Raw genomic sequence first — 12,127 nt, 5'->3', positions numbered from 1 at the left:
GGCCTTGGTGACCAGATCAGTCTCCCTGTGCCCCAGGAGAGCCATGGGTCAAGGTGACTGATGTGCGGCTCTCCTCACCCCTTCTGAGCCAAGACCAAAGGACCTCAGCTCCCCGGGGGGATTCTGGCCGCAAACATCTGAATGGGAGGTTCTCTGACAAAGTCAGTGAGCAAGGGAGCGCTTCTTAAAGGGGAGTGAATGAAAGCAACCACAGATTGTGATCAAACAGGCCCCCCTCCTGGGGCGGAAGCTTGGCACCATCTGCCGGGGCTCTCGCCCTAATCTACTCCAGACACATTCACCCCTGGCAGGGAGTGTAGGGACAGAGAATGGACAGTGTCCTGGGCCCAAGCCTTTAGCAGCTGGGGCCATTCCAAAGCTTTTGCAGGGACATTGGTCCTGGTGGGGTCTGCCCCCCATCCCTCCTGTATCACCAGATCCCCACTGCTCGAAACTCACTTCAGAGGTGGGAAGCGGGAGTCCTGAACGACCGAACTGGGGGGGATGCTGAAGGGGTAGGGAGAGCTCAGGAGGTGGGAAGGGATGGCCGGCCCCGTCGCCTTCTCCTGGGGCAGGGGGGGCTCCACCATGAGGCGGTCTCTGCTGCTGCCGCTTCTCGATCCTGCTTCGGGCTGTGAGAACAGAAGCAACACACGGCCAAGTCAGAAGAGGGGGGGAAAGAGGGGCCTGGAACAAAGAATGAAGCCAGACGGGCCTGGCGGAAAGGCCTTTCAACAGCATCCTCTGGTCAAGGGGTCTCTTATCAGGCCTCCTCTTTGGAGAAGCCCGACACCCAAACATTGGGAAGCACAAGAACCCCGATACATTGCATGGTCCCAAAATGGCTCGCCTTTCAAGAATGTCCACGGATGCACGGATGGCAAACACTAGTGATCACACTATAGCGTGCACACGCACACACACACACACACACACACACACACACACACACACACACACACACACACACACGCCTCCTCCCCAATCAAATGACTTCCCAAAGCAGCTATTTCCAGGCTGAGACTGCGATGTTCTCAGTCCTACAGGCATTATGGGAAGGGATACACTTCCTAAATAAGATCCAGAGGGTTAATGCCTCCCTGGGTACCCACAGCTCCTGGAAGTGAACTTTTCAACTCAAAGTCAGGAAATATGGCGGATAGCCTGCTCCCAAAGCCTTTAAGAGCCCTCCCTAATACGAAGCGGGCCGGCCCCCAAAGTGACACAAGGCATCAGCTGTGACAGCAGCTGCTTGGTTGCCATTACAGATATCCTGGCAGTCCTGATGCCCACACAGAGAGAGCAGGGGGCATCAGGAAGCTGGCATTGCTACTGGGGTCGAACAGGCTGGTCTGCAACCAGCCAGTCCCTGGGGTGGCCCTGGTATCAGCTGCAAAGGCAGCTGCTCTGCCTTGGCTGATCCGGCCCATTTGGTGACTCCAACACACAGAAACCGAAGAGCGAGAGGAGGGCCAGAGCCCACAGTCCCTTCAGCCAGCCCCTCCACTCCCGGCTGCCAGAGGGCCTCGGCCAGAAACAGCAGATTCTGCAGAGGCTTGCACTGAAACAGCAAAGAGACAAACTGACTGCAAAGGGCTCAGAATGAGGGAGAACAGGTGGGGATTTCAGAACCATAGAGGAAAGGGCCTCTACCATTTCTAGGAGTCCTCTGCAGCAAGGTCACTGGGAGTCACCATCTAGAATAAATGCTGGGGTGCAGGGGCATGGAGGACAGGAGACAGTACGGCTCAGTGAGTTCAGCATTAGGCTGAAGACAAGTTATGTATCAGAGACCTCAGCACCGGGAGGGACCCAGGTCTATTCAATCCCTGCATATTAAAAAGGAGAAAACTGATACGGGACTGGGGACCTGGAACCAAGTCACCTACTGAAGTGTATTTAATAGTCATAATAAATACCTGACAGCTGGGTTTCTGAAAGCACCATGGTGGGTGTGTGTGTGTGTGTGTGTGTGTGTGTGTGTGTGTGTGTGTGAGAGAGAGAGAGAGAGAGAGAGAGAGAGAGAGAGAGAGAGAGAGAGAGAGAGAGAGAATGTGTGTGTTACGAGCAGGTGGGGTTGGGACACACAGCCATTGTGCAGACTAGACTGAACTGTCTTGATGTTCTATTAAGAGCAATGCATCTGATGTCTGAGCACTTGGGCTGAAATTCTGTCTCTGCTATTTACAAACCGCTGATCCTCCTCCTTTCCAGGTCTGTTTCCTCATTTAGGGTTGTTCTAAATGAGCTCTTAAGGGCCCTTCTAATTCTAAATCTACCATGCCTCTCTGGGCCTCAGTTTCCTTCTCTTGTGAAATAAGGGGTAGGAATAGACTGGCTCTGAGCCTCTGTAAAGTAAGGGGACTGGGCTGTATCAGGAGGTGTGTGTGTGTGTGTGTGTGTGTGTGTGTGTGTGTGAGAGAGAGAGAGAGAGAGAGAGAGAGAGATGGACTGCTTGTAGCACCCTGGTTTCTAAATGACTGACGGCCAGGCTCCATTTCGGTTAAGAGACCAGTGAAGATAAAAATGTCATTTCCCCCCCATCTACACTCCCAGAAATCTTTCAGAGGAGGTTTCCCAGAGCCCAGCTTAGGAATCCTTGGGCTCACTACCCGTCTGTAAGATCAGAGGTCTGGGCTAGATAATCTCTCCTTTCCAGTGCTGGATGATACTCAGGGAAGGCAAGTGCCTCACCCAAGATGAGCCAGACAAGATGAGCCAAGACAAGCCAGAATTTAAATTCAGCTCCTGTGACTCCTAAGATTCAGTACCTTCACCACCTAATCTGATGTTAACTTGATTCGATATCCAGTGATGCTCAGTAGAGAAGCTCCCATGTTGCAGTGGAAAGAATCTAACTCTGGCATTGAGGGGCCTTGGGTATAAACTGAGCCTCAGTTTCTACCCCTCTTAGAGGGCTGTTGGGAGGAGGGAACTTTGTCAACCTCAACAAGCTTTAGAAATTGGAGGTATTTATTTCTTCTTTTTAAAAATTAAATTTTATTTCATCCATCCATCCATCCATCCATCCACCCACCTATCTATTTGTGGGGCAGTGAGACATAAGTGACTTGCCCAGGGTCACACAGCTAGTAAGTGTTAAGTGTTTGAGGCTGGATTTGAACTCAGGTACTCCTGACTCCAGGGCCAGTGCTTCAGCCACTGAGCCACCTAGCTGCCCTATTTATTTCCTCTTAAACTATAGATTACCAGCTAGCTACAGGACACACTCTTACTGGCACATCAGCTTGGATGTACACCTTTTATGAACGGACCTTCATATGAAAATGGCTTCTAGAATGTGGGAGGCTCACTTCATAAACACTGAGACAAATTTAAGCCTTTCCGTCCATCACTGCCCTCTATGCACTGTTCTTGTCTGTTCTCCTTTCACGCCTTCATTCACATATTAGTTAAGTCAACAAGCATTAAAGTCTGTTATATGTTAGACACTGTACCTGTTGACTTAAATTATATGGGGGAAGGAACCTTCACCCAGATTTTAGGAGATGTAACGATTGGAATGATGCCACCTGCTGGAGAGCTACTGCTGGAAAGCACTGCCATGAGGAGAAGGCTTCTGAGGGCAAGCCATGCGGTCAGGTCCTTGGCATCAGTAAGTGACATTTGCTCGTGGGTGCTGTTTATCAAAGTCTAAGCTACCAGCCTAGCTTAGAGATGTGTGTGCATGTGGATGGGATGTTGCCAGTTTCACAGGAGGCTTGTGGGATGAAGGAGGTGTGGCTCTTGCTCTTTCGTCTTGACTCTCGTGGAGAGTAGAGCTAAAATGTGCTCTTTGATAGATGAATCTAGGCTTCTTTCTCTCTATCTTCACCAAATTCTTATTCTCCTTAATAAATGCTTAAAAGTCTAAACTCTTGCTAAAGCTTCTAATTTACTGGCGACTACTCATTAGATATTTTAGACAGATTAGCTAGAATTTTAGCCCCTTACAGAGAGAAACCCCCCAAGAAAGGATTCTTCCTCAGTCCCTTGTCCCTGCCTGCTCCTCTCTAAGGAGATTCACCCTAAGGTCAAGAAAGCAGAGCTGCAGGGCAGCTAGGTGGTGCAGTGGATAGAGCACAGGCTCTGTAGGAGTACCTGAGTTCAAATCCGGCCTCAGACACTTAACACTTACTAGCTGTGTGACCCTGGGCAAGTCACTTAACCCCAATTGCCTCACTTAAAAAAAAAAAAGCAGAGCTGCTCAATTTGGGATGACAGAAATGGTTGTTCTACATGGTCTTTTCTAGAAAAATAGCTATAACCTCAGCAGGGGCTCAACCTTGCTTCTAATCAGCCATCAGCAACCTTTGGGAAGGAGTCATGTGAATATTCTGCCCAACTATGAAATTTCATCCTTTTCTTGCCCTAAAAGGAAAGGGTACCTCAATCATCCCATTCCATTGCCAATACTCACTATGGGTCAACAGAAACACTTGGTACCTGGACGGGCAGGGGCTCAAGCTACCAGGAGTCCCAGCTGATTCTAATCAGGGCCTAGACCTTTGTCAGCTATTTGGAGGTGGCTCAACTCTATCCCCCTTCCCTCTCATTCTGAGGCCCCAACTCTTTTTTTTTCCCCCCAGGGCAATGAGGGCTAAGTGACTCGCCCAGGGTCACACAGGGGCCCAACTCTTATAGAGGCAAGGGTACCGTGGGAAAAGCGTGGGACATGGAGATCATAAGAACTGGGCTCCAGTGGCTTTCAAATTTCACCCCGGTGATACAGGGTAACCCACATCATGTCAGTGCCTTAGTTTCTTCATCTGCCAAATGGGGATGATAATCTTGGCCCTTTCTCTCAGGGAAGCTGGATAAAAAAACATAATGTTTGCAAAGCACTTCAGGCATGTGGAGTGGTTGCTTTTATTTCTCCTATAACTCACGATAATCATTTTAGAAGAGAGGGGAAGGGTGAGGAAACAACAATGGAGTTCTGGGCACTGTGGCAAAGCTAGGAGCAGCTCACTGGGCAGTGTGTTCTTGATTGGGGGCTGAGCCTCCAGGCAAACACCTGGACCCAGAGATATCATCTCTGGAGGCCAAGGCCACTTGTGAGGGAGCAGAAGGCTGACTTCGGGTCAGGGGTAGTCCTCTGTAGACTCCTACCCCCTCAGGGACTGGAAAGGCAAGGCAGGTTTGTCAAAGTCTATATACACTGTACAGAAGAAGACTCTTGGGACCTGAGACAAGTTAAGTGTAGGTTCAAGGACAGAGGAGAAAATAATGTGCCCGTTTTGTTTCCCATGAAGGAATGAAGGGATCCCTTCCAACTTGTGGCAGCTAGGTGGCGCAGTGGATTGAACTCTGGGGAGTCCGGAAGATCGGAGTTTTAATTCTGCCTCATGCTTACTGTGTGACATAGGCAAATCATTTAACCACTCAGCCTCAGTTTCCTCATCGCTGATATGGGAACAACAAAAGCACCTCCTACATGGAACTGTTTTGAAGATTGATAGGACAGTTTTGCTTCTTATAAAATAGCCTTTTAGTGTTGTGTTCGCTATTATTTCTTTGTAAATTAACTTTTTGTACATGATGTATCCTATCGCCCCAGGTAGTCAGTGAAATCCACAAGGGCAGGGTCTCTGGCTTATACTTCCTTTGTATTTCACCCCAGCCAGCACATAGGGTAGGATGTATTAGGGGACTAGAGCACGACTTAGGTGGTCACTAAGGAACTTTATTTCTAGCTCTGATATATCAGAGTCTACGAGGCGGGCAGATTGAGGTAATGGTGGTATTAGGATAGGGCAACACAAATTAATTCTGTCTTTTTTTTTTTTTAAATAAGAGGCTCTTGGAAAACTCTTGAGTTTTGTCCTATTTAATCTACCTACTTCCTTTAGCTTTGACAGTGTCCAATGTTTACTGGACCCAAGTCTGAAAACAGACTTTAAAGAGTCTCAAGGAAGTAAGTGTGTGTGTGTTTGTGGGGGGGGGGGGGTGGCACAGAGAAGAGGAAGAGGAGGGTGTATGTAGCCGAGGCTCCTTAAGGTCTAGCTAGGGGGGAGATGGGCACAAGCTGATGCCCTGAATTCTTTGGGGCCTCCCTCCCTCTCTTTTCTGCCAGCAGGTAACTGGCATGCTCCTAAAGGGAAAAGGTGGGCTTCCCTGGAACACGGGGTCCTTCCTTGATGTCTCAAGTTTATCTAACTTCTCAGAGTGGGTGCCAGAGAAAGAAAAGGAGGGAAGGTAGGAGGGAGGGAGAGAGAGAGAGGATGGAAAGGAGGGAGAGGAAGGTGGGAGAGATAGAAGATGGAAGGAAGAGAGGGAGGGAAAGAGAAGTGATGGAAAAGAGAAGGGGAGAGACGGAGGGAGGGAGGGAGAGAGAAGGGGGGAGAGAGAGAGAGAGAGAGAGAGAGAGAGAGAGAGAGAGAGAGAACAAGAACTCACACATGCTTGGGTAGTGGAGGGAAGGGGGGGGGGCTGGCTGGCAGAGGGAACGAGCGCATCATTACTGCACAGGCCGCCCTTCTCCAGGCAGACCATCCATCTTCATATCACCAGACAGTGACATCTTGGAACACGTAGCAGATAAGATTTAAGCAGCTCAGTGCCAGGCGGTGCTGTGCCACTGGGAGAATCGCCTTCATCAGTCAAGTGTATTTACTAAACACGGCCACAACAAACATTCAGCAAGCGGCTGATGGCTCCTCAAGACTTCATAATCTCTCCAGAAGATACATCGGCTATAATTAATTGAAAGAGATGGGACCCAGTGATTGGAATTTTTAATGAGGAACATCTGTTCACTCTCTGTGCACAGCACTGGGCCATCCCTACAACGCCCCAGACCCCCTTGCTCTCATACCCTGCGTGTGCCCTCTGACCTCCTCCATAAGGTTTGTTCATGGGGTAATGATCTCAATGCCCAGGAAAGGTCAAGAAAGACCAAATGGGATCGCAGTGAAGAATCAGATGTGGGCTGGAAAAAAATAGGAGATGCCCTTGACTTTCCCTTCCAGAAGGCTGGGTCGCCCCTGAAAGGAGGACAACCACTGACATGTAGAATACTTTAGGGCTAGAATGGATGACAAAGCTCACCCAGACCAACTATTTCATCTGAGCGAAGCAAACTGCTTTTTGGACTTCACGTGTATAATGGATCTGGCATTTCCTGCCTTTTCAATGGGTAGGAAAGGAGGTGGAGTCAGGGAGAGAATTCAGGACTGAAAATAAAAATTTAGGGGGAAAAAATGCTTTAAAATCACAGTGGCCCAACCTGGTAGAAGGGAAAGACTTGCATTTGGACTCCAAAGAGCCGGACTTTAATCCTGGCTCATTATGCAGGTGATTATTAGCTCTGTCACCTTGGACATGTCATTTAGGTCTCCATGAGGTGATGGTCCTTTTGTCTAGCTCTATATCTTAGGGTCTTCAGCCACGATCCCAGGGGGCTGGCATACCACCCACATCCTAATGGGGAAGTGATGGACGCAGGGTATGGAATAAGACAGATTTCTGAGTTGCAGCCAATACAGATTTTTTTTTTTTTGCTTGACAGTATATTTGTTCCAAGAACTGTTTTCTTTTCCAGGGGCTAGGTGGTGAGAGGGAAAAGAAAATCCATTTCAATTAAGTGGGAAAAAATTAATTAAAAACAATCAATTTTGGGGTCTCCAACTCAGAGGGGGACAGAATTTGCCCCCAGTCATGTATGCAGTAATAAGAGTCTGGATTTGAACCCAGGCTTGCAATTCTAAATCCACCCCTCTTATTTTATAGAGGGGAGAAATTAAGTGGGGCTGGGGGGGGAGGGATGACAACTTTGACAAAGGTCAAAGAGTTAAAGGCAGAGTCAGAAGACCCAGTGTTCCTGCCAGTCTCATGTCCAGTAGGCTTGTACCAAGCTTGATTCAAAGAAAAGAGAGGTGCAGGGATGGCTTGAAATGATCCCCCTAGGCTGACCTTCTCCTTGTTGGAGAGGAGATGGAACTGAGGAAGGGAGAAGGGCTTTCTGTTCATAATACCATGGTGGCTGGGCTGCTTTTCCAACAGCCTTGGAGTGAAGGAGCAGGAGGAGACAGATAGAGCGGGTTATGGATTCATTTATTATCCGCCTGCCTTTAATAGGAGGCTCTGTTTTCAGAGGCCTGCAGCAGCATGGCAGGGACACCACCTTTTGAGAAATACCATAAACCAAACAGGTTACTCGGGTATCACATCCAAGGCCAACAGGGAAGAAGACCCTGTGGAAATCCTGGCCTCCATACTAGGCTCCCCTGCCCACCCTCCGTACTCAGGGGTCATTTTTAAAAAATTCATCAAATTTGTCTTTTGAGCTGCAGGCCAGGAGCAAGGCTTCCCTTTCCTTCTGGGCTGGGATCTGAAGGGAGATGAGAGCGGAGGGGCTCAGAATCCAAGGCTTGTCTGCCCTGCTCTGGCAGGTAAACCTACATCTGCTGCTTGGCTCCAGGACTCCAGCCGGGGCGAGATAAGGGCAAGCCAGAGCCTTCCCAGTTATCTCTGATTAAAAATGCCAGACCCCTTGAAGGAGGGGGGCTCTCCTCCAGCTACAGGGGCCATGTGTTCTAAACTCTCTGGCTGAACCAATAGGAGGAATCCCATTATCTCCTCTGTCGGCTCTGATTTGCAACAAATAATGGCTTGATTAATTAATAAGCAGGCCAAGCTGGATAGAACAGACCCAGGGATGACCTTGGTACCTCTACTCACAGGGGTGGGGGATGGTGGAGGGCTTTGCTGAGAGAGAGAGAGAGAGAGAGAGAGAGAGAGAGAGAGAGAGAGAGGGAGGAGAGCAGGATTCTCCCGGGCCCACAGAGTGTGCGCATAAATCCTCAGGCAAAAAGCATCCTGCGGTTGGCTAGTTTTCAGAACTGTGGCCCTGAAAGATGCGGGGGGCAGATGGCACCATCCGGGTCTCAGAGTTTTGAATAGAAGAAGCTAAAGAGGGCGGGGGTGGGGAACACAGAGTGGGGGTTGGGGAAGCAAACAACAACAGCACCCCCCCCACACACACACACACACACACGCACACAGACAAAAACCTGCCGTGAAAGGATAATTCTGTCCTCTCATCTCCCATCTGGAGACCAGCCAACTTCATAGAGGGCCAACAGGGAACTGGGTCAACAAAGCTTAGCAGGATGGAGAGGGCCTGCAGGGGGGGAGGTGACAGCCCTGTGACCCCCACCAGAGACCAGCAGCACCACATACCCAAGGATCAGGGCTAGTAGCCCAGGAAGTTAAGGCAGCATCCCTCCCCCACCCCAGCAGACAGGCCAGGCTCAAAAGGCTCAGTGTTTTAACTGGGGTGTGTATGCATGGGGTGGGGGGGGTGGGGGGCTCTCTAAAAAGCAGCATCTGTGGGGGCCGCTATTTATTTATTTATTTTTGAGCAGCGGCTGGGAGTGCAGCTGCAATGATGAAAGAAGGGGAGGGGGAGGGGTGCCCCGTTGGAGAGAGAGAAAATCAGTCATTCCCTGGTGATTAGTGAATAATTTCCCCCAGTCAGAACGCAGGACATGCCCTATTAGGTTTAAAATAGACTAGTCTTCATTTAATCTGTCCCTTCACAGCCTTCCTATTACCTCGGAAATATCAGTAACCCCCACGAAGAGGCCTGGTGATGGATCGAGTCCACCAATTCCCCACTTATTTCTGCATCCAACGTCCGGGGCCCCTTTCATGCCTCCTTCCTGCTAACTTTATGAAGTTATTTTTCTTTGCTTTCTGCCTATCTCTTCTTTAACCGCCCCCCCCCCAATCCGTTCTTCCCCCTCCCCCCAAAAGGATTAAATTCTCAATTGCGTCTTTGTGCTCGGCTTGATGGGCCATACATCATCTATTAATCCAGTTCCCGAAGCCTTATAGCTTTCCCTGGTGGCCTCAGCGTTTCATTAACCGCCGTGGTGGTAAATTGCTGGGAGCAGATATATCACGGCCCTTTCTCTGGGGTTACTAAATATTTCTGAGGCAGTAAGGACTCTCTGAGGAGAGCGATGGCGTGCGGTGCGTATGAGTCACCCAGCAAGGCACTTCAGGGTCCATGAGGGGAATATTTATGAGCGCTCCTGCACCCGTGTGACTAGAGACAGCGGGCCCGGGCATCTGCTGAATTTGGGGAGCAGGGAGGAAAAGAAGGGAGACAGATGTCCTCCATCCTCTGTGTCTGCAGAGCGGCTGCCACGTTGGAGGCGGAACTGAGCAGGGACAAGGGGTGCTCCATCCCCCGCAGAGTGAGGCCAAGTCCCAGGAGGGCAGGGAAATTACGGCCCTCCATCTTCTCTGCATATGGTAAAAAGACAAGGCCCAGGGGACTGCACATAGGAACTGATGGAGAAAAGAGGAAGGAGGGGGCAGGGAGAAGAACAAACACAACTCCAAGGAAGCTGCAAACCTTCCCTGTGCCACCCTCTTGGATGCCATCCACCAGGACCCAGCGGCAAAAAAGGAACCCGACATCTATTAAGCACCGACCATATACTAGGCACTGTGGTACAATTATCTCATTTGATAATGACAAGCTAAGATTTCTATAGCACTTACTACGTGTCGGGCACGGTGCTAAGTGCTTTACGATAATGATGCAGAAGAGCCGTCATCATCATCATTTTATAGTTGAAGAAACTGAGGCAGACACAAGTTGAAGTGAATTGCCCGGGATCGCCAAGCTAAAAAACAGATGTCTGAGCCTGGATTTCTAAGCTCTAACGCTCCTGTTAACTGACTAAGAATGAGTCACAGAATCACAAGTTTAGAGCTAGAAGGGATTTCTGGAAATCTAGACCAACCCACTTTGCAGATTAGGAAACTTGGGGGCTAGGGAGGAGAAATGATTTGACCCAAAGCCACATGGCTAAGCTAAAATCCCAAACCAGCAGTGTTCTTTGTACTCTAGCCCATAGCCTCTCCAAGCCAGTCCTCACCCAGAGCTGGGGGTGGGGGGTGGGTTCCTTCCTTATCTAGAAAACAAATAATAGACACCACCACATAGAGCTTTTGTGAGGACCAACTGAGAATGTATGTCAAAGTCAGTGGTCAGGGGCAGCTAGGTGGCACAGTGGATAGAGCACCAGCCCTGGAGTAAGGAGGACCCGAGTTCAAATCTGGCCTCAGACACTTAACACTTACTGGCTGTGTGACCCTGGGCAAGTCACTTAACCCCAATTGCCTCACCAAAAAAAAAAAAAGTACAAAGTCAGCAGTCAATGAAAAACCACTAGAAGCTATTATGGAAATCCCTCCCCAACCCTTTTAAAATCTCAGGTAAGGGACAGACAGACATGGCACCAGGGAGGCATCTGAAAGAGACTGAGGACTTCTGGCAGGTGCCAAGTCCCTTGGAATTAGGGGGACTCTCTCCCCACCTTTCCCCATTTTCAATCTTTCCATCTCTGCATTGGGACTTAACAAAGACCCTGTGCCTCCAAGTGACATCCTTGGAAGACAATAATGAGATGGAAAACATTGGCCTCCTTGGGAAGTGAGGGTCAAGAGATGGATAACATTAGTTCCTTGGGAACTGGGAGGTCAGGAGATGGAGAACTTAGCTCCTTGGGAGCTGGATTAAAGGGGTAATGGGGCCAAGCAGAAGGAAGAAGCAAATGAGTAACTCCCAGCCAGCTGGAGAATTTAGGATTTCTGGGCCTTCCTCCAGATTCAGGGAGGGCCTGTTCCCCTCACCAAAGGCAGCCCTTTCCTGAAACTGAAAAGGCACCACCGCCACCACCATCCCAACCACCAGATGCTCTCAGTGTGGATAAGCCCAGCGGCCCCACGTGGCTGCTGTTCCCACTTGTGGTGGGGAGGAGATGTGTGTGGAGAGTCCTCGGTGGGAATTTTGTGCATTACTTGAAGCAGCGGCTTTTCTTCCCTCCTCAAACCCCTCCCCATTTTTCTTTGCGGTTTAATTAGTATTTCCAAGTGGTGCAATCCCTCCGGGAACAGTCATAAAAATCCAGGAGAGAATCACTGCTAACAATGGTTCTTAATTAGGAAGTGCCTCACTCCAGATTGCAGTAAGCATGTGTGTACATAGGGGTAGAAGGATATCTGTGGTAGGGGGAAGACTGAGGGGGGCAGGGGGCAGACGTGCAAAAACAGTGGGGCTTGTGGCAATGGTCACAGGAAGCTTGGCCCTGGGGTGCAGTGTTTCGGA

At 49.7% G+C, this 12,127-nt stretch overlaps 1 protein-coding gene across 5 annotated transcripts in view; it reads right to left on the bottom strand.

Moving 5' to 3' along the window:
* The window catches only part of GSE1 (Gse1 coiled-coil protein), an 819,103-nt gene that overhangs the window by 26,270 nt on the left and 780,706 nt on the right, over positions 1-12,127 (bottom strand). For all 5 annotated transcript variants that reach the window (XM_043980768.1, XM_043980766.1, XM_043980767.1 and 2 more), the window contains exon 5: positions 460-632. In XM_043980768.1, coding sequence (XP_043836703.1) covers positions 460-632 — 173 coding nt within the window. The remainder of the gene's footprint in view (positions 1-459; positions 633-12,127) is intronic.

Source organism: Dromiciops gliroides, chromosome 2 (assembly GCF_019393635.1).
Source record: "Dromiciops gliroides isolate mDroGli1 chromosome 2, mDroGli1.pri, whole genome shotgun sequence".
In the NCBI taxonomy this organism is placed as follows: domain Eukaryota; kingdom Metazoa; phylum Chordata; class Mammalia; order Microbiotheria; family Microbiotheriidae; genus Dromiciops; species Dromiciops gliroides.
The sequence above is the reverse complement of the archived record's forward strand: the minus strand, read 5'-3'. Positions and strand labels throughout refer to the sequence as shown.